Genomic DNA, 27,121 nt, shown 5'->3' on the forward strand with positions numbered 1-27,121 from the left:
GACGGACGGACAGACAGACATGGCTTAATCGATTTCTTTTTTCATCCTGATCATTTATGTATACATTTGTCTATATCTATCTCGATTCGTTTTGGCTGTTACAAACAACCGTTATGTGAATAAAATTAATATACCCTTGTGCACAAGTGCGCTCGGGTATAATAAAAGTGGTCGCTCTGTGTGTACAAATTTTATACTAACAAGTTAAAGAATTCAGTCAAAAAAAATTTAAGTTTTAGGTAATTTCTTTTGATAGTAAGAAATAGAGAAGAAATATTTCCTCATACCTTCATAAGAGAAAAAAGTTGACCAGTGTAGGTACAAAGGATAGTGATTTCTGAAGGATCGTAACCTTGCAGAATTAGATGTCTTGCAAACACTACTAAAAACTCCGATTCATGCTTATTTGCATAGCTCTCTTCGTTGTTTTGACTACTTTCGTGATTTTCGTGGTGTAGGAAGAAGAGATTCTTCATCATTCCCTTGATATTCTGCCGTTCATTGACCGAGCTATGATTGTACAAGGTTTCGTAAATCGACGGCGTTAATAATTTGGCAAATTGAGGTCGCATTCGATGCTGATGCGCGAGTTGAGCGCAATCGCCTCTCAAGTTGACCATTCTCTCGAACAGCGAGATATTCAAATTGAAATCTTTGCCCAACTTATACACCGACGCCTTTGGTCTCAGCTGCTTGTGGTCTCCTATAAGAATAGCATGCTGGCAGTTACTGGTCATAGAGCAGACAACGTGGGCTTCGAGAATTTCGGCGGCTTCTTCTACCAATACTAAAACATTAGAAAATATATGTTATTTTAAATTTACTTTGATTTCAATAAACATGTGAGAGTAGTAAATTAAATGATTGACCTATTGGAGCTTTAAGGGCACGCAAGGATGCATGCAACTTCGCCGCGCCAGTTGTTGTTAGTCCCACTATATCATGCTTTCTGAGTACAACCAAGTCCACAATTTGCTTGGCTTCGTTCAACTTGGAATTTAGTCTTTGATACCTTCGCTCGAGTTGAGTTAATTCATTCATTGCTTTAAAGTGACTAGTCCTCACCCAGCGCCAGTACATTCTCCAACGCCTATTACTAGCAGGATGGCGCTGTTCATGCAGCAATGGGTGCTGAGCTAATTTACGCTGAAAATTCGTAATATTTATTAATTCTTTAATATTTACATTACAACGTATGTATATACATATGTACATATATTACAGATATAAATAGAGGCTGAAACAGATTATGCTTACTTCCAAGGACACCTTCTGAGCCAATAATACTCCAAGATATTCTCTTAACTGTATAGTATGATCAAGATATTGGCGTCTAGACAAGCATTCATATATATCTTGCTGAACCGTTGCGATTATGACATTTAAACTTTTCACAGGGAAAATAGGATCCATTCCCTGGTCGTCTTCTGGCTGCTCTTGTAACATTGCAGGCTTTTCAGGGAGCAGAGTCAACGTTATCTCGCTACCTATAAGCCACTTTACCAATTCTTCATCGGAGGCAAAGCTTTGTAGTATTTCATCGTCGCAATACATTTCGAGACAAGCCAACGGTACTATACCATTTTCCGTGAGTAAAAGATGAATGCAAGTACGCGCTTTTTTCATCAAGCTCAAAACAGTTTCCAGCTCGCGTTTCGTTTCGTACATAACTGCCATTGCGTCGTGTTGTCTTGGAGGTTTGACAGTCTTTCTTCTTTCCATCAATGTGTATGGTTTCATGGCTTCACTCTTTGATCGACTGCCGATGCGAACTATGGACTTGGTGGCTTTGAGGATGCCCTCTAAGAATTGATCCAAAGCATGATTCGTTAGGCAAACGACGACAATCGGTCCGTAGTGTTTCCAATAAGCCTTATTGGTCAACAAAGTGCGAACGATCTCCAGCGCGATAAATGTTTTTCCTGTGCCGGGCGGTCCTTGTATCACTGCAAAATCTTGAGTCAAAGCGCATCTGAAAGCTCTGAATTGTGATTCGTCGAGACCCATTTCATTGGCGGTCGGCCAAGGCTCGTTATAGGCAACTGGTAAATCCCAATTTTTGTACCTTAAAATTCTTCTCTCACCAGCAGCTGCAAGGTATCTTGGCGGTCGTTGGGTAGTGTCTCCACGTACTAAATAAGATTCCATTGGAAAATTTTCCTCGTTCATATGCTGCATAGCAGTTAACACTGCCAAGTAAGGCTCAAAGTATATCTTTGACTCCAGCATAACAAAAGTCATTTTATACATTTCTCGGGTGATTGAGGTTCCTTCACAAGGTTCTATTAAAATATATCCCTTTTCAAGCTGTTTTTCATCTCTATTTGCAACAGTAACGAACAGAACAGTTTTGAAATTGTCACTACTGAGAAGCAGTAATCCTCCATACATAAAACGCTTGGAACGCCGCCAATTTATACTTTTTATCACTCCAAATTTTAATATAATACCAACAATATTTTCGGAAATATCGGGACGTTCTAAAGTGACTTTTAGATAAACTCGAACTTCTTGATTTCTATGCTTCTTATCTGAATACAAATATTCATTTATTCCATTTCGCAATGGTGATATAAAGTCCTCCCTCAACAAACGGAACTGCACGTCCAAGTAATGTTCAACTGATGTGTACGCATCTTTGACTTTGCACTTCCTAATGTAAGGTTTTTGGTCGAGCAAATCTTGCATTGTTGGTATGACACTCAGTGATTTAAAGTTTTCAGGTGGTTCTTGTTCTATTTCAGGTTCAGCTATACCTGGACTTGTTTCACGATCTTTATTCTTTTTTTCAATTCTTTGAATTTCTTCTTGAAAGTCTTTGGCCATATTTAGGAGATCATTCTTGACTTTTTCGTCAATTCGAAAATTTTGGTTCTCTTCAATGATTGTAAACATTTTAGTTACTCTTTCTAAGATAGGCGCCAGTTCATCACGAGCTTTATTAGGAAGAAGTTCAATAACTTTTTTGAAAAATTTACTCAAATTAGACCAAAACTTGTTTTTATCTTCATGATACAGTTTGTTTCGATGTTTGTCCATATCCGTCTCAATGAGTAATTTAACCAAAAAATCCTGCAAAGTTTTTAAGAATTTTGCAGAACAAGCATTGCTTAGAACACTTGTAACCATTTCAACAAAACTCGCTTGACAAAGATTGGTTAAAACTTGAATTGTTAGCACAAACATATCTGGGCGAATATCGTCATTTAAAAATTTATCAAAATCATCCTTCCTTTTTGCCAACGCAGTTATTATTTCATCGCTATTCTTTGTGCCTAGTTCAGTTAAGTATTTTAAATCAAAACTCTTTCCACCAGACGCATTTTCTCGCTTGGTTTCCCTTCTTTGTTGTCTTTGATGATGTTGGTAGTTACCATATCTCCTTCTAGGCAGCTGTTCATTCTGCTGGTTCTTTCCACTTTGCCTTATTTGATTACGTGGATTGTTATGTTGCCTTATTGATAGTCTTTGGAAATCTTGATTGTTACCACGCCTTATTGGTGGTCTTTGATAATCTTGAATATTACCTGGCCTTATTGGCGGGTTTTGATCATTTTGATTGTTACCTGGCTTTATTGGCGGCCCTTGATTGTATTGATGGTTAGCACTTTGCCTCATCGGCTGTTCTAGATGTCCTAGGTTGTGCTCGTTGCTATTGAAATACACAAATATAATACAATAATTTTTCATTTGACCTTTTCAATAAAATTATGCTGTTTTATATAGTACATGTGCGATTGTATGTATATACGTATGTATTAGGGCGGGTCGAAAATCTAACTTATCTCAAATCCCTTGGCAATAGTGAAAGTATATTGCAAAATATTAGTCTTTTATTTTAATTGTGAGAGCCCGAGCATCGACCGCGGAGTGACCCACAGCACACTAGTCGAATAAGAAAAATTCTTCTTAAAAATTCTGAGTTCAGCAAAAATGTTTGGTGCATATGATTAGATAATGAATCCGTTAACGCAAAAGATAAACTCAAATATAATTTCTCGCAGCCCTTTAGCTTATCGTTAATCTCAAAGTTATCTTTTTTCAATAAAATTTTAATTGTTCTCTTGATAATTGCACTGGAATATAGTCAAAAGATGGCGTACATTTATGTCGCTGGTTCTAAATATTCCAATCTTTTTTTTAAAATTAGCTATAGTTTGCGAATTTTTGCAAATTTAGGAACAATTTGGGTAGCTCTAATAGAAAAGTCATTATTTTCCATCATCGTGGAAAAATTTTATTTATGAAAATGAGTATGGAAACACTGAACAGGTACAACTTCTAGAAACAATAATTAGTGTACTTATGTTTATGCTTACAATATAAAAATTGCAAATATAGTAAAATTACAAAAAATTTTGTTCAACATTTTTTTTATTTTAAAATAATTTGTTTATAATCTGAACGATTTTCATCATTAAACTATCATAAATCAGTAACAGTAAGTCTCGCCTTCAATTTGGTAATTATTCCGTACCAATCGAGTAACATTTACCAAAGTTATATCGAAAAACTTAAGTGGATCTCCAGTTTTTTGATCAAAAATATTTCTCTTCAATTGTATAAATAACCTTTAAAGGAAAGAACCGGATTACAAAAAAAAGTGTGCCAGGGAGTGACTTTTTTCGTTCAAGCTGATTGCAAAGCAATATCGTCCGATCGGAGAGTCCTCAAACGGATTTCCCAGGATATTTATTTATTTGGTCTACAGAAAAATGTTTTCTTACAGACAAATGAGAATAGAACATTTAGATACATAGTAATTTATAATAATAATAATAATAATAATAATAATAATAATAATAACAGCATAAAATAGCAGGTTTGGTAGCTGGCGAGGCCTAGTCTTCAGTCTACTTTTGTGTACGGCGGGCGGAAAGACCTAGTTTCCGCTCCGCGCTGCGGACAGGCTGTTGATCAAGGTCGGTAAGGCCGGGTTTCCGATCCATGTTCTCGAAGACATTACTTTGTATGTGTGGCAGGCGGAAAGACCTAGTTTCCGCTCCGCGCTATGAACAAGCTGTTGATCATGGTCGGAAAGGCCGAGTTTCGTATTGTCTTACGCGANCCGATCCATGTTCTCGAAGACATTACTTTGTATGTGTGGCAGGCGGAAAGACCTAGTTTCCGCTCCGCGCTATGAACAAGCTGTTGATCATGGTCGGAAAGGCCGAGTTTCGTATTGTCTTACGCGATCGCGAAAATATACGAAGCCGATTACAGTTGTACTAAGCAGTCATAGATATTGTGTAATTTATCGTTCCCGGTTAAAGATATTAATTTATTTTGTTACAAAAAAGCGATTCACGTTTACGTTTACCTCATAAACTGAACAGAAATACAGTTAACCAGCTGAACGATAAGGTGTTATGTAAGGGTTTACATGTTATTTATTGAAAATCTCAAGTAAGGTTTTCTTAATGGTAAAATGTGAGTCGGAGGTGTCAAAATAGTCGTAATGCTTATTGAAGTCCTGGCATAGGCAACGAAAAGCATCATGCATTTCAAAATTTGTTCTACAAATAGTTAGCTTAATGGGCTTGTAATGTCTAGAAGGCCTAGAAGGAATACAAAACGTGATCTGGTTCAGTAGAAGGGGCCTAGTGACCATCCCGTTCAAGATCTTAATCATGAACAAAACCCCGAGCATCTCTCTACGGCTGTGCACCGTTGGCAAATTTATGAGCTTCAAGCGGCTTTTGTACGGTGGGAGATTTAATGTCGAATCCCAAGGCAGATTATTTAATGCGAATAATAAGAATTGTTTCTGTACCGACTCGAGTCTGTCAGAGTGCGTTAGGATTTCTAGGGTTCCATACGACGGGCCCGTATTCTAAGATCGGCCTGACTAGGGAGGTGAAGAGAGCTTTAGTGACATAAGGATCTCTGAATTTTTTAGCCCAACGTTTGATAAAAGCCAAGACGCCCTTGGCTCTATTAACACAAGAGTTTACATGGGACTTGAATTCAAGCTTAGAGTCCATGGTTACGCCTAGACCGATGAAATTAGTTACCTGATCAACATATGTTAAATACTTTTGCATTTACCTACAGAATTAAAAATTCATGAGGGAAAATTATTGTTTTTGTAAGTTTTATCTTAATATCTTAAAAACGTGTAGACTTATTGATAAACGACAAATGAACGTGAGGTACTAAATTTAATAGCCCTTGATTTGATATATCGTCATGTTTATAACAATTAACGCATTCCATAGATATTACAAGCCAAAGTTTCATTTTCAAGATTCATACACTTTGATTCGATTGCGCGGGCTAAAGATACGTTTTAAATATAATATGTATATCGACGGCTGAGCGAAAGATCGACCTATCTCGGCAGCCAGTCCGAAAATGCCCTATCTTACAAAACGTTTAAAGAACGCCTTATTTCAGCATATTTTCAGTTGGGATAGGGCGTTTTTGAACCAAATTCTGAGATAGGGCGTTTTTCAATCAAATTCTGAAGAAGGGCGTTCTTGAGCCATTTTTTGAGATAAGGCGTTTTCGAAACGATCGCCGAGATGGGTCGATCTTCCACTCAGCCGTCGATATGTAATACTTCTATTTATTTACACTTGAGGCCACGCAAACCTTACCACGACTTAAAAAAATTAGTTAGAATTTTGTAAATTAATAAATTTTTTTTATACGTGCACAGTTCACTGCGACAAAAACTATATACATATTTCTTGTATGTAAACACACTCAGCTCACACATTTAAATAACCAAAAATACTTTCAAATTCATTAGAATCCACTTAAACAAGTAATAAATACTTTTCAACATGAATTAGCAGAGTGCACTTTTCTTTTGTTTACAATTTGGTTGCCAAACATACTACAGCTGATCGTTTGACACATTTACCAGAATTTACCAGCAAGAAATTCTCGGACTAAAACTGGTAACTTCTGACAGAGAGAGACCGTATTTACTCTCTTTTTTGTCCTCTCAATAGTCAGAGAACCGAGTACAGGATCGGTTTCCAGTAAAATCTGACTGATTCTGAGCATTTCTGACTAGTCCGGACTCATACGGGATCGCAACTATAGTTACATCCCGAGCTAATAAAAGGAAGGTAATAATAACAAGTAATTTTTAACAAAAAAAAAACCGACTTCAACTCTCATATAAAAAAATATATATATATATCTTATGATCCACTGATCGGATCTCAACCAGACTATTATGGTCTGAGACACTACCTTTCCAATGCAAAAAGAATTATCGAAATCGGTTGACGTGGTCCAAAGTTATGCGGTAACATACATAAAAAAAAAATAAAAAACATATTCCGACGAACTGATAACCTCCTCCTTTTTTGGAAGTCGGTTAAAAAATACAAAGTTTGAGTTGAGTATGCAGAAATTACCGCTACTTCTTTCTCTTCTTCTATGTTGTTTAAAAGTTTCATAGCTGTATCGATTACCAGTATCTCACTAGAACGAAATATGTATAATTTGTACTATGGGAGTATATCGTTACCTTAACTCACAAAGGCCCTAACCAACAAATTTTTGATTTTAAAAAGAAAATTTCAAACTTTTTAGTACAAATTTTTGGGAAATACAGTTTAATAGCCCATTTAATTTTAGTATAATAAAGTGCAAGTTGAAAATTGCGTGAACAACTTGGCAGATTTTTGGAATTTTAAAGAAAATTTTTTGCAGTTTTCTAAATTTTCTACAAAGTTTAAAACTTTTATTTATATAGTTTATGCTACAATACAAAAATAATAATTTGTTTTATTGAAGTGAAACTTCTTACACGGGTTCGGATATGGTTGCGTTAAATATTTAACACCAAGTCATAAAATCTGTATCGTTCGTTCGATTTTAAAAGATGAGGTGTCAAATGAAAGAGTTTGACCTGTATATGTGTAATATGATTTTAGTTTTTTAAAGGGTTGTCATATATACGAAAAACAAATTTAAATTGGTTAATAGTTATTAAAATAAAGTATCCCAATATGGGTATCAGAAGAAATGGTTTTCAATATAGATGGAAATGAAGATGAAGATGAAGACGAAGATGAAGATGATGAAGATGAAGATGAAGATGGTGATAAAGATGAAGACAAAGAGGAGGTTAAAGATGGAGATGAAGACGAAGAAGAAGATGAATGATAAAGATTCAAATCTGGCATTTCCTCTACTAAGTTTCACTTCTTCCGCGCGTAGGGACTATACGCACTGAGACTTTTTTTATTTACAAAATTCTGCCTCATCTTTTAAGTTGTGGTAAGTTTTGCGTGGCCACGAGTGTATATTAAAATATTTGATTTTTTATACATATAGTACATATGTAAGTATATATAAAAATTTAAATTTTGTGTGAAAACGCAATCAAAGTTGTATCATTTCATATAATTGGTATACAAAAAGACAGATGGAAAGACACATATCTTCGCCATATTTGGGAAGTTTGGTTATCTGTTAGACTGAACATATTCTACTTATCAGGCATATTAATTGCATATTGAAATCTCCAAAAACGTAGATTTTGAGTTACATCTCTATATTTTTAAACGTGCGATATAATAACTTTGAGAGCTTGCGGACACAGGCCGGGCACATATAAATCGAAAGATTAAGAATTTCTCGCCCTGCAGAGACGTAATAGGCAGAACGTTGTTTAGTGTACTGGTGAGCTCGAAAACGAAGCCGATTCACAGTGTGGCGGAATCTCTAATAGATGATATAAATGTCAAAATTTAGGTATCTTAATAGGTTGTAAGTATCATTGGGTTGGATAGATAATTGCTTGAGGAATATGGAAATATAATTGGTATGTTGGAAAATGCATATCGGTGCACATAATTCAGTCTCGTAGACAGAGCCGCAAAAAAAGTTTATTGCACAGAGCAACCGAAGCCAACGTTATGTGCTATTTAAAGTGACGCCATTCTTGGAGAAATTTTAAAATTTGGATTCTTTAAAATGGAATCTTATTCTAAAAATAGGTACAACAGCTTAAAATTTATATAAGAAGCAATTAAAAGTGTTACAGTTATTAATTGTTTAAGCTTATATGATTTAAACAATTTAAAAAAATACAATGATAAATTAATAAAGTTATATAATTCTGCAGAATAGCGTGGTTTAGTTTGTAAGTACATAGTTGTTGTGTATGCGATTATGTAGTATATATTTACATACCAAAAATGTCGGCTGAATTAGGCCGGATACAGTACACAATAAAACTGTGTATACAATAAAACTGTAGATTGTTTGTCTGTTTGAACTCACTAATCTCCGGAACTACTGAATGGATTTTCATGGGGCTTTAACTGGTATATAGAGACCGACCTCAGTCGTAACTTGGGTATACAGAAAATGAGATCTGACAAGACATAGACGTGACATTTTTAATCAGCTATAATTTCGAGATCATAAGTCACATGATTTTGAAATTTGTGGACATACATATCTATGGTAGATGCTTATCGAAAAGTAGATATACTTTTGTAAAAGGGGCGTGGCAAATCCTATAGGTTTGAAATTTTTAATCAGCCATAACGGCGGAATCATACGTCACATGAATTTGAAATTCGGTATGAAGACATATCCATAGTAGGCGCTTATATTTAGTAAGGTATCAGCAATAACTTCGGAACCGTAAGTCACATGATTTCGGAATTTGGTGTGAGGACAGATCTATGATAGATGTTTCAAGTAAAGTATCCATATATATAAATAAGTTTTTATAAGAGGGCGTGGACCATCTTACAGGCACNTGACAAGACATAGACGTGACATTTTTAATCAGCTATAATTTCGAGATCATAAGTCACATGATTTTGAAATTTGTGGACATACATATCTATGGTAGATGCTTATCGAAAAGTAGATATACTTTTGTAAAAGGGGCGTGGCAAATCCTATAGGTTTGAAATTTTTAATCAGCCATAACGGCGGAATCATACGTCACATGAATTTGAAATTCGGTATGAAGACATATCCATAGTAGGCGCTTATATTTAGTAAGGTATCAGCAATAACTTCGGAACCGTAAGTCATATGATTTCGGAATTTGGTATGAAGACAGATCTATGATAGATGTTTAAAGTAAAGTATCCATATATATAAATAAGTTTTTAAAAGAGGGCGTGGACCATCAAACAGGCATCAAATTTTAATTAGCTATAACTTAGGAACGACAAGTCACATGACTTCGAAGTTTAGTGTGAAGACATAACTAAAGTAGGCGCTTATAGCGATGTAAACTTAAGTGAGTTTGTATAAGGGGCCATGGCACATTCCATAGCCGTGAAATCGCACAGTAGTATTCTCTGAGACTTCCCAACAAGCATTCCAGTAAATGTTTTTAAAAATAACTTAAAGTAAGTTTGCTATAATAAGCGTTAAATAAGCATTTTTAATATTAAGCTTATTTAAAGTTTTTTCAAATAAGCCTTTAATAAGTTTTGAGAGCGAATGTTTATAAATAACTTAAACTTATAAATGAAATGCAAATGCCAACATGCAATATAACATTTTTTCAATCGTAAGTGACGTGTTTACGTTTTTTTTAAATATATTATTAAAAGAAAAAATTAAATAAAACCGATGAGGTAAAAAAAATCCAATCCAGGACCCGCTGCGCTAATCGGTGGAGCATTCGAGTCTTCAAATGATGAGTTCCCCTTATCCTTTCTTAGTTTAACATTCAATTAAAAATGTATTAAATTTTTTTCAGAAAAGTTCATCAATGAGAATGGCGGCGATGAAGCGGAATATATAGCTGCATCGATGTCGCTTTTCCAATTTGCCAATAACCGCAAGTAATTGAAAGCACGCAACAAGATGTAATAATTAACTTTTTTATGCTTAATTTGTATGTGTTATTGTGAATTTGTATGCTAAAATGTCTATTCCCTATTTATATTTTCGCGACTGTAGATGAGTCCGCCGAAAATTCGCATTTCGTTTAGTTTCTAGATGTTAAGCAATCTATGTATGAGTTTTTAATGAAATATCTTTAAATAAAGGGTTATAAAAATGTTTATAAAAAGCTTTCTTTTGAAAATTTTTAGTAAGTTTATATTCATACGCTTATAAACAACTTTTTTTGAACCTTTATTATAAGTTTACACTTTTACGCTTATAAAAAGCTTTCTTTTGAACATTTATTACAAGTTTATATTTCTACGCTTATAACCAATGTTCCTTTTTGATTATATTACGCTTACTTTCAAGCGTTTTATAAACAAAAAATCAACGTTTTGTAAGCTTAATGTTTATAATTGAAAACTTAAAAAAAACTTTCTTTAAGTTTATTTTGCTTGTTGGGTTTGCTTTGACTTGTGATTATATGTCGAATGCTCACGACTATGATGTCCGAATAGTATTTATGCTTCTACACCGCAACAAAAAATTAAAGCATTGTTCATAAGGCGGCATTAATTTAAATAAGAAAATAGTTTATGTCTCCTTATATTTATGGTAAATCTTTTTTACTGTTTTATATTTTTATTTGTTTACCCCGAACTACGTTGGACACTCTGCATCATAAAATATACTTTTGCAAAAAAAATTGCCGACAGATGGCGCTGGAGACGAGATATTAAAAACCCCGTCTTTAGCGTACAATCTGGATTAACGGGTATTCACTTTTTGATAAGAAGTGCTTCTGCAAAAAACGCACCCAAAATATAGATGACGCTGGAATCAAGATATTTAGATACCCCTCTACAAATTTACTTTTTAGATGACTTAATAAAGCCCCATCCTTTAAGTATGAATACAAAGAAGCGCGAAATTGTTAAGGCGCCACAGATACCCTAGACACATCAACGGATCGCCGGTATATAAAGAAGAAGTGTGACGAATTAAAAAGAACACGGTAGGGACATCAATGACCCCGTTTGAGCGGGAAAACTCTTTCTGTTTCTTGTGGAACAGCAGGATTTAAAAGCTTGCAATACTTGCAGATATATCACAGGTGAAAATAAAAGCTCATAGCATCGAAGGAGACTAGTACTCATACCATATGTTATCTCAGCGCTATTATTCTTGGCCTATGAGTAAGGAGGGTTCTGCTCCTCAATCCTATCAACCGAAGCCAGTAATGTTTACTATACATATNGTTCTGCTCCTCAATCCTATCAACCGAAGCCAGTAATGTTTACTATACATTACAAACCGCTTTTGTATTTCAACACTATTTTTATATTGGTCAAAGCAAAAGTTCTTATTAAGCAAAAATGTACAACCAAAATTTGGAGGTTATGTTGAAGTTGACAGAAGTTACCATTTTTACTAGAGAGCGATCCCGTACTTTTCAATGTTACTCTCTCGCTCTGAGCAAATTTTTATTTTTTGACAGTTTTACTAGTCCGAGTCCGAGGAATACGGGATTGCACCTATTAGTTACTCAAAACAAAACTGACGGTTTAAATGACCTTGCCCCATAGTTTCGTGAGTATATCGATTCTTTCCTGTGTTTTAAATATTTTTTGTTTTTGTTGCACGGTGTAAGCGCACAAACAAAATAAAAAGTTTGAAAACTAACTCAAATATGTTTTTTTTTTTACGTTATCTCAACAGTTGCTATAGCCGAATGGATGCGTGTTCGACTGCCGTGTTGTTAGTCACGAGTTCAAAACCTATGGCACGGATCTTGTTTTCTAATCGTATTTATAGATTATGTTTATGTTTATAGTTTCGAAAAGCGACATGCGACACATTACTTTCGTATGACAACGCTGTAGAGAAATCTTGCGTCTTTTCGTAACCTATCCTATCAATTACTTTTTACATTCCCAAACAATAACTTTTTCCCACTGGGATAGGCTGTCTCCCTTTGATTGCGGAATAAAAACACATTGTGAAGGTGATACTAACACATAGGCATTTCGAAAGGAATGCCAATGTTTATAATAACTAGCAGTGGCAATTTAATAAAAAATGAATTTTGCTGATGACAACAAAATGGGCGAGTTCCAAATTGCATGTTGCTTTGTATTTGTATAAAGTATCGAGTTCCTAAAGGCTACATACTTTTAATATGCATTTACATTTTATCCGTTGTAGATACGCATGAATCCAGCATATCGCGCATAAAAAAAATTTCGTTATGCTCAAACTGAAACATAGCAGCAGGGTTGTATTACTGACATTGTATATATTAGGGCATTCAATCCCGGGATCCCCGACAAATTTTCATGTCCCGAAATCCCGGGATTAGAGCTCCGGGATACCGAGATGTTTACTGATTCATTTATAGAATTCAAAGTGAACTTGAGCCATTTGCACATGGAATACACTGCCTGAATAATTGTACTTGTTCAAACATTTTGTGCTAGAACTATGTAATAACGAAAAATCGGGCAGCAGTTGAAAACACAATTAGCTTTTACAGTGTGGCACAGTTGTTCTTCATTTTACTTTGTTGGTCTTTTTTGGAAAAGGATTTCTGCAAATATGAGTACATTTTTTTGACAAGTAATACAGATATTTTATGCTCCCCTAAGACCAACTGTGGTGACAATTAATTTGTGTGGTTTGAAAAAAACGAACCCACTGTAAAAAAGATGTGATGAAGTCGATATCCCGAAAAATCTCGGGATCCCGGGATAAGAGTTTTAACATACCGAAATCCCAGGATTGTTAAAATGCTTCGGGATTGAATGCCCTAGTACACATTGTGTATATATTTCGCATCAATACAAAGCCACATGCAACTTGGAACTCGCCCAATTAGTTCTTAGCGTTTAATGTTTTGTTGAACTGTAATGCCAAGTCAGAGATTTTGTTTACATAAAGTAGAGTGATATCGAGTGAATTAACTTATATATGTATCTGTGAGTATCCGACCGAAGGTTCGGTCTGGCTTCGGTATTCGGCTTATTTGGCTGATTTTTTATCTTCGGCCGAAAATGGAACCTCCGTCGGAAAATTCAGCCTACACGACGAAACGTCCGACAACGGACTGAGGCTGATCGACTTCGCCGGGGCCCGAAAGATGGTAGTATGCAGTACTAGGTTCAAGCATAAAGGGATTCATCAAGCTACGTGGCTGTCTCCGGATCGAAAAAACGGGAAACTAAATCGACCATGTTGTGATAGACGGAAGGCATGCTTCCAGTGTTTTGGACGTACGTACACTCCGAGGCCCAAACGTCGACTCGGACCACTATCTTGTTGCAGCCAAGATACGCACCCGCCTCTGTGTAGCAAAAAATGTGCGCGCAAATATGCAAGGAAAGCTTAACGTCGGAAAGCTGCAATCACAACAGACAGCCAATGCATTCGCTACTCGACTCTCACACCTGCTCTCAGAGAGCACTATTCAACAAGCCCACATATGCAAGCACTGGAGCCACATTTCCCGCTCATTAAGTACCGCCGCCGAAGAAGTAGTCGGATTTCCGCGAGCCCCAAAGCACAACTGGTACGATGAGGAGTGTCAGGAAGATGTTGAGAAAAAAGGTGCCGCCTACAGGGCCACGCTGCGATCGGGCGCAACGCGCGCTATGTGGGATCGCTATAGGGATCTGAAGAGGGAAGCGAGACTTGTTTGCCGATAATAGAGAAGAGAGAGGCCGAAATACGTGAGTGCGAAGAGCTTGAAATGCTGGCCGACAGGAAGAATGCCGGAAAACTTTACCAGAGAGTTAGGCGCCTTATGGTAGGTTTCAAGACCAGGGCGTACTTCAGTAAGAACAGCAATGGCGACCTAGTTAACGATGTTCAGAGCGTATTTAGATTATGGAGGGAACACTACTCCGCCCTACTGAATGGTAGCAGCACGGAAAGTTGTGGAGAAGAAGAACCCGAGCCCGCAATCGATGATGACGGAGTCGATGTTCCTCCGCCTGACTATGACGAAGTACGAATAGCAATAGCGCGGCTGAAAAGTAACAAAGCTGCTGGAGCTGACAGCCTGCCAGCTGAGCTGTTCAAGTACGGTGGCGAGGAGTTGATAAGGTGTATGCATCAACTCTTATACATAATATGGTCAGATGAACGCATGCCCGACGACTGGAATTTAAGTGTGCTCTGCCCAACTCACAAGAAAGACGTCACTGTTGACTATTATAATTTCAAAACAGTAGAGATTTTCGTTTACTTGGTAACCAGCATTAACACCGATAATAAATGCTGACTTCCAAAACGTATCAATACAATGTTTGGAAGTGCTTCTTTGAACTGAGTAGGCAATTCAGGAGTAAAGTGTTCTCCCTACGTATGAAAACCTCACTCTATTAGTCACTCATCATGCCCGTGCTGGTATATAGCGCAGAAGCATGGACAATGACAACATCCGATGAGGCGGCTCTTGGAGTATTCGAGAGAAAGATTTTGCGGAAGATTTACGGGTCTCTACGTACGTGTATGAGCTTTACAACGACATGTACATAGTGCAGCGAATTAAAATGCAGCGGCTCCGCTGGCTTGGTCATGTCGTTCGAATGGACACCGACGCTCCAGCTCTGAAAGTATTCAACTTGGAACCCGCTGGTGGTAGCAGAGGAAGAGGGAGGCCGCCACTGCGATGGAAAGATCAGGTGGAGAAGGACTTAGCTGCACCTGACATTTCCAATTGGCGCCAGTTGGCACAGAGAAAAGAAACGACTGGCGTGCTTTGTTGAACTCGGCCAAAATCGCTTAGGCGGTTACAGCTTCAAATAAGAAGAAGAAGAATTGCTACCACCTTATTTGGATGGAATTTTTTTCGGTTTCAATTCGATTTTTCGGTATTCGAATTTTCGTTTTTGGGAAAAACGAGTGCACAGCTTTTATGGAGAATGAAATGTTAATAATAATTTACATCAAATGTCTTATAAGACGATATTTACTTTTCTTACATTAGAAATTAAGTTATAATAAATACTAATTTAATATCTGAGTTGGTCATAACATTAATTATTTCTTATTAGCATCCGGAAACTGCTTCCTATGATTTGCCCCTAATTGTAATAAGTATTCAGCCCTATTATGGTTGTCGATGTCGATATCATTTCTTCATCAAAAAATAGCCCTCGTAAGTTCAACTCCAGATACACTGACCACAGTATTTTTGCGAGAAACACCTTTCCTCAAAAATACTGTAGTTGAACTTACAAGGGCTATTTTTTGATGAAAAAATCACAACCACGTCGACGTCGACAACCATAATATGGCCCGATTGTTTATGTTAGAGCTGGGATACTATCGATAGTATCGATAGTTAAAAACTGTCGCAACTATCGATAGTTTTTGAAAACTATCGATGTCGGATTTAGCGAAACTTCTCTCTTTACATCTCTTAACATTACATTCATTTTTTTCATCCAAGAAAATTCACAATACAGTCGGCAAACAAAATTTTTTAGTTATTGAAATTTTTAGCAACTATAAGCTTACACTGAGAGTTATAGTAAAATTTAATAAGCTATAAAACCGCTGGCACAAAATTTTTATAGAAATTCGAATTATGCAGCTTGAAATTTTAATGATTTTGCAGTTTTTTATGTTTTGTACAACTTTTATAAAAAATTAGTAGACACTAAACAAACAAACAAAAAATAGTCAAAACAGCTAAAAATGTTGTGGTGCTATTATTTTGTCCAGTACTTTATTCGTTTTCTTATAATATGGTAAAATGTTAATTATTTCCTTCAATAGTGTCATTGAGCTTTGTACCACGATTTGTTTGTTAGGAAAAATGGAAAAAATGCTTAAGCGGTAGAAGTTATGGCAGCTATTTCGGAGATCACCACATTTCCTCATCCGACTTCTTTTTTTCCTAGACTTTCAGCAGGGATCGTGTTAGCACTTCTGACTATGTTCGATGAAAGTCTAGGAAAGTCTGGAGGGTAAAAAGCCATTGGGATTCAAATTAATTAAAATCTAATTATTCTGGAACAACGTCTTTTCGATAAAACTTATAACTGATATGTCTCTGTTCATGACATGTAAACATTTCCGAAGCAGTGCCATCTGGGTATAAAATAGAACTAAAGTAAATTTAAAAAATAATATATGGGGCTAAAAGTTAAATTTTAATAAATTGGAAATTTAATTTTATAGTAATTACCCTGCAGGGAAACTAAAATTTCTAGTTCCGTACTAGATCTTTATCGCTAAAAACGAACCAGTCCAATAGTAATCAGCGAAATGTGGTACTTTTAAAAAACTATTTTATTTCCCTTTTTCCATAGAGAAATCTATATCTAAGGTGTCGAATTTAGAACTGATTCAGAGCTATCAGAAAAGGAATACAGAACGAACCAGTTCAGAACTAGAAATTTCCCCCACAGGGTATTGATTAAAATTAATATTTATTAACTAAATTTAAAAGTTATTCTTGAAATAAAAAATGTAATAGTTTCTTGGTATTTATTATAATAATAATATAATTATAATTATAAGTTTATTTCTAAGGTAAGAATAACAAAAATCGTCTTAAGTGACTTTTAATGTCAATTATTATTAACATTTATCTTTCCAGCTCTATAGCTCAAAAACTGTCAGTCGGTCGGCAATTTTCTATACCAAATTTCATGCCCTACAAAAGATGTACACCCGTTTTTTCCAGAAAAAATTTGCATACCGAAAAATCGAAAAAAATTTCCGTGTTATCTATATGGGGAATCGAATTTGTGAAAGGTCTAAGCACTTAAATCTTTATCAAACGGCATAATCTTTTGTTTTCTATGAAGCATCAGATTTATAGGTAGCACAGAAAAAAAATATATCGCCTAAAAATGAAACACCCTCATTTATATATACATATCGATGGTCCTGGGCAATAACGACACAATTCAAAATTCAAAAAATTAAAACTCTAACTACTCTTGAGTGGCTCATGTCTCTAATCCTTGCCGAATCCATGTCTAATCTTTAGTACATACTTTAGCAATCCATACTTACTGCTTGCTGTAGTTAGGGTTGGAAACGCATTAGACAATGATTAGAGACAGGAGAGCCACTTAACAGTTAGTAACAGTTTCAATTTTTTTAATTTTGAATTGTGTCGTTATTGCAGAGGACCATAGATATATGTACATTAGGGTGGTCCAAATAAGTAAAGTCGGAATTTTAATGCTCTCACCCCCTAGAATTGTTCTATATCAAAAAAAGTATACCCCTATTTTTTATCAACAAATATTTAGAGGTCGCTCAAAGCGCTCAAAGTTTTCCATGTATTTTATATGGGGAAAAAACCAACTTTTCGTAGAAATGGTATGGAATTCTTGAAAATTAATATTTTTCGATCGGAAAACTCTGATTTTCTTAAGGAGACTTCCAATAACAATATCCAATTGTTTATTTAACCATTTTTCAATTGCTTTTTCTGGCATTTTGAGGGGTTTTGACGGACCTATAAAATAAAGTTACTATGAATAAATGGTTAAAAACATAATTGGGTATTATTACTGGGAATCTCCTGAAGAGAAACCGGGGTTCTTGGTCGAAAAACATCGATTTTCAAGAATTCTATACCATTTCTACGAAAAGTTGTTTTTTCCCCATATTTATAACATACATGGAAAACTTTGAGCGATTATCGCCTGTTAAGAAATCGCCTCATGTAAAGGTAGTATTCAACTTAAAACAAAAATTGGTTCCTTTTAATCACATATATCTTACGAACCAATTTAAAAATCTTAATATTAAATAGGGGAAAAGACAGCCAATGAAATTTTCCATAAACCGTATACATATACATCACTATCCGATAGGGTTTATAGTTTCTGAAAAATTAATTAATCATTCCAGCTTTTATTTTTAATGAAAAAATAAAATAAAAAAAAAACTTTAACAGAAGAAAAATTTAAAAAATAACAGGTTCTGTGCCAAATTTTTGCATTTGCCCTAAAGCCTGTTCTGTTACGAAAAAAAATCACGTTACGTTTTGTGTGAAATATGAGCAGAAAAGCGTGTTACTTAGAGCCAATTTACACGATGACTTTTCACCCTGGGTGGAGTCATGCGTGTCGAGCTTGTAGGCAAGAAGTGTAGCGAAGTCAGCGGGGTAGGCAAGCACGCACGGTGAGCGAAATCGAGGGGTTTTTTTAACGTTTCGCTTTTATCGAGTTCACTTTTTCGTATTTTTGCTTTGAGTTCGTGATTCGCTCCGATTTAAAAATGAGGACGAAGGAGTTGAACAAAGAAAATTTTACGCTTAAATGTCAAAAATACGCAAGAAACGCCGTAAAGAAAATGTCATCGTGTAAATGCACGAGAATTTTCGAAGACTTTTTTAAAAGGCAACGTGCCAAAAACGCAGGGTGAAAAGTCGTCGTGTAAATTGGCTCTTGAGCTCGTCGGCGATTTCTAGCATCCGTTGTTGGTTACCCCAGCAACGAGTACATGTGTGAGTGTCGGGTTGAATGTCGGGTGCTTGAAGCTTGCCCGGCGACACTCAAGCATAAAGCGTCAACACCATTTGCAATTTCAATAAACCGCAACGTAAAATCTTTATCTTCCGCGAACTTTCTCATTTTATATATCACAACAAACTAACACACTAAAGGCCCGTCCACATAGAACTTTGGCGTTGCGTTGGCGTTGGCGTCGCTTCAACAGCTGACTATGAATACATGAATTCAAACGCAGCCGTCCACATAGCCAAAATTCGACAACGCTCACGCCAACACAAAGCAAAAAGATGGCCAACTCTCATCTTTTCGCGTGCGTCGCTCGTCAGCTGTTGCAAATAAATAAAATTATGTGAAATATTTTCCTTTTTAATCAAGTGCGGGCAAGAAATATCGTTTTTAATGCAATTATTGATATGAAATATTAATTTATCTGTCGTTAGTATGTTAATGTAGTGGCCCAAGCATTCGCTGCCAAGCGCTCATTGTAGCAAGCATACTTTTAACGTGCGTTCTGTCAAACCAACGCCAACGCCAAAGCCAACACGAAAGTTCTATGTGGACCGGCCTTAATAATGCTTGTCAACGCTTTGCGCCACTATCAAACAGACCGCTTGTCAAGCGGTCGCGTTGATGGAAAATCAAAAATTTTTGATTTTCCATCAACACGAGCCGACAACAAGTACGTGTGACACGACGATCTCCGATTGCCTCGGTTGCTGGGGTAACCAACAACGGATGCTTGAAATCGCCGACGAGCTTTAGGTGTACGTGGCGTATGAGTTATATCGCCAATAACTTTACCTCTCAGGTGCTGTGGAAAAGTTTTGAGTAGCTTCTCCCCTGCCGCTGCACTGAGCGCGAGATTGGTCGAGATCTACACGTCGTACGTGAACTTATAAATAATGCGTTTATTGGAAATTTTGTCCTCTACAACTGTGCCATTTAAATGTGCCACTTATTTCAAATAGAACCGCGCCACTTACCTAATTTTGGGCATTTTTTGCATATTATTAGCAATAAATAATTGTTTAAAAAAATTATAGGCACATGAAAATTGTAGGGCATCGAATTCTCTACAAATTTGTTTACCTTTTTTCGCGTGAAATGCCAAATTCGCGCGCAAATCGTAAAAAAAAAATAAAATCCAAGATGGCGGACAATTCCCATATCGCAATTGGGGGAAAAATTTGCATTTTGCGTTCACCTAAACAGGAGACACCTAACGGCGTAAAAAAATTTCTTCCTGGAATTTTTTTTAATCTCAAGTCGATTCGGGCTATACATATATATGAATTTGTACAATTGATCGCTAGTAGCGATTTTAATCGCATCGTGCTACGCGAATTCGCTAGGTCATAAACGTACCCTTGCTAGAAAAATCCGCTAACAAGACCATTTGAGGATAACCATGAACCAGTTATAACCAACCATGGAGGACAACAATACAAAGTGTTACCATACCAAACCTAGTTAATGGTCTGACTATGCATACTTCGCACAACTTCGCATAAACTTCAAACTGTAATTTCGCATGAACTTTCTATGTGTTTTGTATGAAATTCATTATCCAGAAATCAGCAGAACTTTTCAAAACTTAGCGATCTGATGAATTTAGATTTTGCCTCACATTTGACTAACTTACATTTTTATTGCACTGGTACAAATGGTTGTGCGAAGTTAAGCGAAGTATGCATAATCACACCTTAAATCTCCACACCCCACTTTTCCCTTGTTTCTACGTTCGAAATACATTCTAGGAACACACACAATGAATTGACTTGGAAAAAAAAAATTGCAAAAGGCGATTTCCTAAATTTTTACGCGCAACAATAAAATAAATCGCTCGAGCTGCACACTCTGAACTCAATCACCATTATTTTATACATACCATTGTTCCTTTGATTCGGCGGCCTCTGTCCGGTCGTTCGACATTTCGACACACACAATTGTAAATACTTCGAATAGAACGCGAAAGTCACAAAACAATTCTGCTTTTATTAGCCGCTGCGGATCGAATGGGCTTGTCGCGGCGCCAAACGATTGATGTAATGTGCCATGAACCCATCCATGAACCAATGTCTTTCGTTCATGGTAATGTGCAAGATTGTCCGGGGAATCCCGGAATTTCATCGTCATCGACAGTGTGACCGTTTTGCTCCAAGTGGATCAAAAGTGTTACATTTTTCGATGAATTTCGGAGATATACTTTTTCTTCAATTGTGATAGGTACTTTTCCAAATACAAAAAAAAAATATTTAATTTTTTATGCATTATAAAACATGTGCACCTGTGGCAACGTACATCTAAAACTTCGTTGTCGTTCACATGAAAGGTTCGATGTATTGTGATTCATGGACCATGACGAAAAACGTCAAAATCTGAATAAACGACCAGTAAAAGCGTTGTATTTTTTCTTCGCTATGTTCAATAACAAAAATTAGGGCTTGGTACTCGGTAACTCGGTGCTCGGTAAGGCCCTGTCTCCACAGGAAAACACCAATGTCGTGATAACCATGTCACAAAATATATTTCCAATGGATACCGCTTATTTCTCATGGGCTGCAATGCATGTAAGCGCTTATTGCTTGACATCTATTGCAGGCAATTTGATAGTTTGACAGCCATATCTTCACTTGAAAGAAAGCGTGCTGGTGATAACATCGATGAAATATTAATATTAAATCAAAATAAGAATCTGTTCCCTATTGGATTATGTATGATAAGGTTTTAGGAAGTTATTCAGCAAGTTTTTTAGGATCTAAATGTTTTTAAACACCGGAATTGAGAGAATGTTGTCTGGCGGCGTCATGCGGCAAATGCTTATACATATCAAGACATCAAAGTGCCAACACACAAAAATTTGCGTCATACTGCTCGTCAAAATGACAGTTTGCCTGCGGAGTTTTGCGGTAAATTTTCCGCTATGTATTTTGTTTTTGTGTTTTGTGTTATTTTAGTATCGGTTTATTTTAGTTATCGTGGTGGAAGCTTCTGGTAGTTGGTAAACTGCAATCAGCTGTACGATATTCATCCTATTTTGAATCCGCCCGCTGCCGAAAGGCATAACGCATTTGAGTAAATAAAATTCCTTCAATTTTTTTTACAATTTATTTTTGTTTTTAAGGAAAAAAGCTACGAATCAGCTGTTTATAAACATAGTTTACCAGAGTAAAGGTGTGGTTAAACGTGGCTATGCTAGCTCTTTTTCTACGCATTTTGATATCAAAATGCGAAATCGAAAGTCTACTTACTGAAATTACGCAAATCGTTTTCGGGAAATAATTTCAACTTGCTCGTGCAATAAATGTTAAGTTGTTTTGGAATATAGTTTTTCATAAAAATTATTAGTTTTATTCCATATTGATGCTTTGATACTTAAATGAAAAAAAGTGATACGTTTTAATACATTTTTAGTCTCTTCTGCTACAATTTTTCACAAACCCGCGGTCCCACTGGTCATGGTTACAGTTGCCACACTTTGTACTTAAAGGCCCTACACCAGTGATCGCACTTCCAAATTCTGTGTGGTAGAATCTGCAAAAAATGTAGATTTCAAAAAAATGTGGCAGATCTCTGGGTTTGGATCAGACTTTGTGCAAAAATTAAAAAACAAATCTGCAAGGTTTCACCTAAATTGCAAAACTTTTAAATTAGACTGTAAATAATTTTTTTTTTTTTTAGTATAATAAAGTGCAAGATTGAAGCTGCTAAAAATTGCGCTGTGTTTTGGTAATTTTTTTCCCTGACAGTATAAAGCAGTTCCTTCCATATCAAGATATCTTTCGAACATATTTTAAGAGATTTCCGCAACCTGGCAGCACTCCGCCAGCTTTTCTTTTTATCACATCACAAAGTAGCGAACAAATGTGGCATGTTCCAGAAACCGCCACTACCATATATGGTACACACACACACACATATATGCATATATATTTTGATACAAGCATTTGTACCACACACGAATCATCGCAACGAATCTTGCAGCGTAACGAAAAGTTCGTTCGTACATATTAAGCTTTCCGAGAATTAGCGATAGACGGTAGAACGTTCTAGAGTTGCCATTAGTGTGAGCGCAGGTATGTAAAGCCGCTGCTATAGCGCAGCCAGTTAGCTGCAAGTTAGCAAGCCACCAGACAAGTCAGCTGTAAGTCAGTTGCGAATCAGCAGGCTACAAATTCAGATCAATCGTGTTAGAAACTTTTGTGTTTTATTTGCCTTAACAAGTATTGGTAATTTTTGTAAGGTGTTTGTTGTATAATAAAGTTCATTGTACTGTAATTTGGTAACCTTGAGTATTTATTTAACAATCCAGCGATACGAACCGAAATAATTTAGGGAAGCCCGTCAAGTAGTCAGGGATAATTGTAACAATATGATTAATTAATCGATTATGTTATTCTTTGCCATTCCAACACACAGTTTGTTCACACAATTTTACAATCTTCTAAACAAAATTTAATTTTTTATAGTATATTCGTAATGAAATGAAATAAAATAAGATAAAGTACCTTTTTGAGAACTCAAAATGTGTATACTGAGAAAAAAAAATTCAACTATATTGTTAGGCAAAGAATTGTTAAATAATAATGGCCTGTTTTTGCTTATGCGTAAAAGCACATGAAAATTGTGATTATTGGCAATTTTTCTAAGGGGTCCCTAGGGAACCATAGGGGACCTAGGTGATCGGGGGTTGCCTTTTTGTCAATGGCGGTTCATTCCCTCTCCAAAAAGGTGGGTTAGAGGTGCCACGCCCACTTACCTTTCGCCCGCCGCCCCTTTAACGAACGACCATAAAGGAAAGCCAACCCAAAACGACTTTGGAAAGCAGTTTTTAATTCTAAAATAAAACGTTTCGATTTCGATTTATAGCCATTTCTTAATACAAACATGATCAAACATTTTGACAATGTGAGGTCCCTATTAAAAATCAGCCAATACAAAAAAGGAACATTCACAATAAATGAGATTTTAGCTTGGGACATTGTAGTCTGGCAGCATTTACTTGCTTTTTTTGATAGCAGAAAACAAAATTTAGTTTGGGTGAAAAGTTTTGTTTTTTAATAATTTGCTCCAGATTCCAATCAAGTCGAGAGCTGTTATAAATATATAAACGGGGTAAGTATGTTTTTACCACATAATTAGTTAATTCGTCAGCAGAATATAAACTTAAAAAGTATAACCTATGTATGTAGTTCCTTGCCCAAGGCAAATATCCTACATATTCCTACATATTTTCTTGATTTGCTTGAGTTAAACATTAATCTTAATTTCATACTTTAGCGTGCTCTCCACGAGCACATTTTTTTGAAACTAAGACTCCGGACGAAGTTGAACACCCCTCTACTGATTTCTTCACTGAACTCTGTAAATGGACACAAAATTCTAAATTACCACCACTCTGGAACGTTGACATCTCTTTTGCCAAATACACTTAACTTTACATTATTAATATATGCACTCCCGTATATATATATTCCCGCACACCACCCNATGGACACAAAATTCTAAATTACCACCACTCTGGAACGTTGACATCTCTTGCCAAATACACTTAACTTTACATTATTAATATATGCACTCCCGTATATATATATTCCCGCACACCACCTATCCATAAACTAAAAAAGTCTAGATCAGCTTTCCCCCAAACTGTCCTGGTTACTGGCCATTCCCTGTTGTTTTACTGCAAATCCGACACATTGGTAACAAAAAAAAAGCAAAAACATACAATGTCGGATATTTTTACAAATTTCGATAGCAACGGCGCTTGCGAGGACTCGCAGGATATAATTATGGCATCGCCATCTCAAAGCAGCCCTTTGACCAACTCGAACTCTAACTCTGTGGGGCTTGGTTCTGCAAGTACTACGGCCGGTGGTAGTAGCGGTGGCGCACAGAATGCAAGCTCTGCCAGCGCAAGCACTAATGGAACAGCTAGCAGCAGTGGAAGTGCTGCAGGCAAATCTGGTGCAGGTGCCGAAAATCAACCGGCAAGTACTTAATTACTGTGAAAGCATTATTTTCAAAGGATTAATGATTCCTTTATATATTTACAGATTTTGACCAAACCACGCTTGCTTGAACTGGTGCGTGAGGTCGACGTAACAGCACAACTGGACGAAGATGTCGAAGAGCTTTTGCTACAAATTGCTGACGATTTTGTTGAGGACGCTGTAAAGGCTACTTGTGCATTTGCCAAACATCGAAAAGTGTCCAAAGTGGAGGTGCGTGATGTACAACTACATTTAGAACGCAAATGGAATATGTGGATACCTGGGTTTGGAACCGATGAGTTGCGACCATATAAGCGAGCAGCTATTACGGAGGCACATAAACAACGATTAGCACTTATACGGAAAACAATTAAGAAGTATTGAATAGTTATAACAAAATGGGCGTAGTGGTCAACTTCTGATTCTTCTTTACTAAATATACAAAGTTATGTAGCTTATAAGATTTTTTATAAAACAATATATCAGTGGTATAGTTTCGACTTAATCTTTACATGCATTTATAAATCGCTTTTCGGTCTATCAATCTTCTCTAATTCTACTTCAAAGATAAGCGTTGAATCTGGTGGTATTTTATCGCCAGCTCCCGCTTTGCCATAGCCCAGCTCAGGAGGTATAACTAAGCGGCGTTTTTCGCCCTCGCACATGCCCAAGAGGCCTTGCTCCCATCCTTTAATCACTTGACCAATACCAAGCTTTAGCGAAAATGGTTTCTGGCGTCCATAACTGCTGTCAAATTCGGTGCCATCTTTCAACGTACCCTGCAGGCAAGAGCAGATACATGAACGTCCGGTGGAATTGATTGTTTTTGGTGTTTCAATTAGGACTTACTCTATAATGAACATGGATTGTGTCGCCTTTGCTTGCCTTCATTTCACATTTCTCCGCCCTCTTTTTAATGCCAATTTTCACTGTGGGTTTTGCATCCCGCGATGCAGTAGTGCACATGCTGAGTACCGTTAAAAGAAGTAGCAGGAAAAGTAACTTCATTTTTGAAGAATAATTGTGCTCCAAAGCTTTTAAATAACGAACTTAACAAAGAAATGCAAGGTAAATTTTTGACAGTGACTTGGTTAGATCCAGCAAAAGGTATCGTTTATTGTTGCTTTGATACGGCAGATAAGAATTGGACCTGCTGATAAATAAGTTGCAGTACTGCCAACATGTGTAATGGCTAAAATTTAAGAAAAGCAACACTGCACTGGAAGAAATGAAATTTTCGTTTTACATAGGAAAGTGAGTTAATATTGATAACAATCGAATATCGTTGATGCAATGTAGAAAGGGCCTGACATTTTTTTTTCAAAATTAGGGTTTTTGCATTCCCAAGCAGCTTTTACTAAAACCCACACCAAGCTTGACAATGGATGACGGAAATTCGTTCCTAAATGTGGGCCTGTTCGAGGCACGTAATAAAAGCGGCAATACTGCAGCGCGAGACTTGCAACTTCCAAATTGATAAAACGATGCTAGAAATTGACACCGAACGTGGTACTTTAATAATTCTCGCAACACCATGATGCAATAATACAAGGTGGTATCAATTGTGACAGAACGAGAAGAAAAACGGGAAGAAATTAAGCCCCATTTTGGGGGAAAAATATAAAATTTCACAATGTTATTGTGGCTTATTAAAATTTTAGTTTTAATATTTTTTATTGAGCTTTGTACCACGATTTGTTTAGTCCGAAGTTCAAAGGAACATACTAATGTATTTAGTCCGAAGTTCAAAGGAACAGACTAAATACATTAGTCTGTTCCTTTGAACTTAGGACTAAAACCTGTGGAACTGTCAAA

General features: G+C 36.4%; 3 protein-coding genes across 6 annotated transcripts in view; 1 reads left to right on the top strand and 2 right to left on the bottom strand.

The window, feature by feature from the left end:
- Positions 1–21,381, bottom strand: part of LOC108369453 (NFX1-type zinc finger-containing protein 1-like) — a 40,456-nt gene extending 19,075 nt beyond the window's left edge. Inside the window, exons 1-4 of one of the 2 annotated variants that reach the window (XM_017624558.1) lie at positions 21,202–21,381; positions 1,258–3,652; positions 870–1,146; positions 288–787 (exon numbers count right to left, since the gene is read on the bottom strand). In XM_017624558.1, coding sequence (XP_017480047.1) covers positions 288–787; positions 870–1,146; positions 1,258–3,652; positions 21,202–21,245 — 3,216 coding nt within the window. In that variant the 5' untranslated portion in view covers positions 21,246–21,381. The remainder of the gene's footprint in view (positions 1–287; positions 788–869; positions 1,147–1,257; positions 3,653–21,201) is intronic. The other variant, XM_017624559.1, reaches the window with a different exon arrangement.
- A 1,942-nt stretch (positions 21,382–23,323) lies between these two features.
- On the top strand, positions 23,324–25,811 carry Taf12 (TATA-box binding protein associated factor 12). Of its 3 annotated transcripts, none has more exons than XM_017624562.1 (3): positions 23,324–23,457; positions 25,072–25,303; positions 25,370–25,811. In XM_017624562.1, exons 2-3 carry the CDS (start codon positions 25,106–25,108, stop codon positions 25,688–25,690), a joined length of 519 nt encoding a protein of 172 aa, XP_017480051.1. In that variant the 5' UTR covers positions 23,324–23,457; positions 25,072–25,105; the 3' UTR covers positions 25,691–25,811. The 3 variants fall into 3 exon arrangements, with proteins under 3 accessions (XP_017480051.1, XP_017480050.1, XP_017480049.1); XM_017624561.1 differs by lacking the exon at positions 23,324–23,457 and adding an exon at positions 24,076–24,428; XM_017624560.1 differs by lacking the exon at positions 23,324–23,457 and having other exon boundaries at positions 25,052–25,303.
- Positions 25,712–26,477, bottom strand: LOC108369457 (peptidyl-prolyl cis-trans isomerase FKBP2). Its single transcript, XM_017624563.1, has 2 exons — positions 26,156–26,477; positions 25,712–26,085 (listed from the first exon to the last, which is right to left on the bottom strand). Exons 1-2 carry the CDS (start codon positions 26,312–26,314, stop codon positions 25,825–25,827), a joined length of 420 nt encoding a protein of 139 aa, XP_017480052.1. The 5' UTR covers positions 26,315–26,477; the 3' UTR covers positions 25,712–25,824.
- Positions 26,478–27,121: the final 644 nt, after the last annotated feature.

Source organism: Rhagoletis zephyria, unplaced genomic scaffold (genome assembly GCF_001687245.7).
Source record: "Rhagoletis zephyria isolate East Lansing unplaced genomic scaffold, Rhagoletis_zephyria_1.1 Rzeph_scaffold_03680, whole genome shotgun sequence".
In the NCBI taxonomy this organism is placed as follows: Eukaryota; Metazoa; Arthropoda; class Insecta; order Diptera; family Tephritidae; genus Rhagoletis; species Rhagoletis zephyria.

Excerpts from the sequence above, each read along its gene's own strand:
- Taf12 (XM_017624562.1), top strand. The coding sequence starts at position 25,106 with ATGGCATCGCCATCTCAAAGCAGCCCTTTGACCAACTCGAACTCTAAC. Across the intron at positions 25,304-25,369 it reads CAGGTGCCGAAAATCAACCG|ATTTTGACCAAACCACGCTT; the intron begins GCAAGTACTTAA and ends ATATATTTACAG.
- LOC108369457 (XM_017624563.1), bottom strand. The coding sequence starts at position 26,314 with ATGAAGTTACTTTTCCTGCTACTTCTTTTAACGGTACTCAGCATGTGC. Across the intron at positions 26,086-26,155 it reads CAATCCATGTTCATTATAGA|GGTACGTTGAAAGATGGCAC; the intron begins GTAAGTCCTAAT and ends TCTTGCCTGCAG.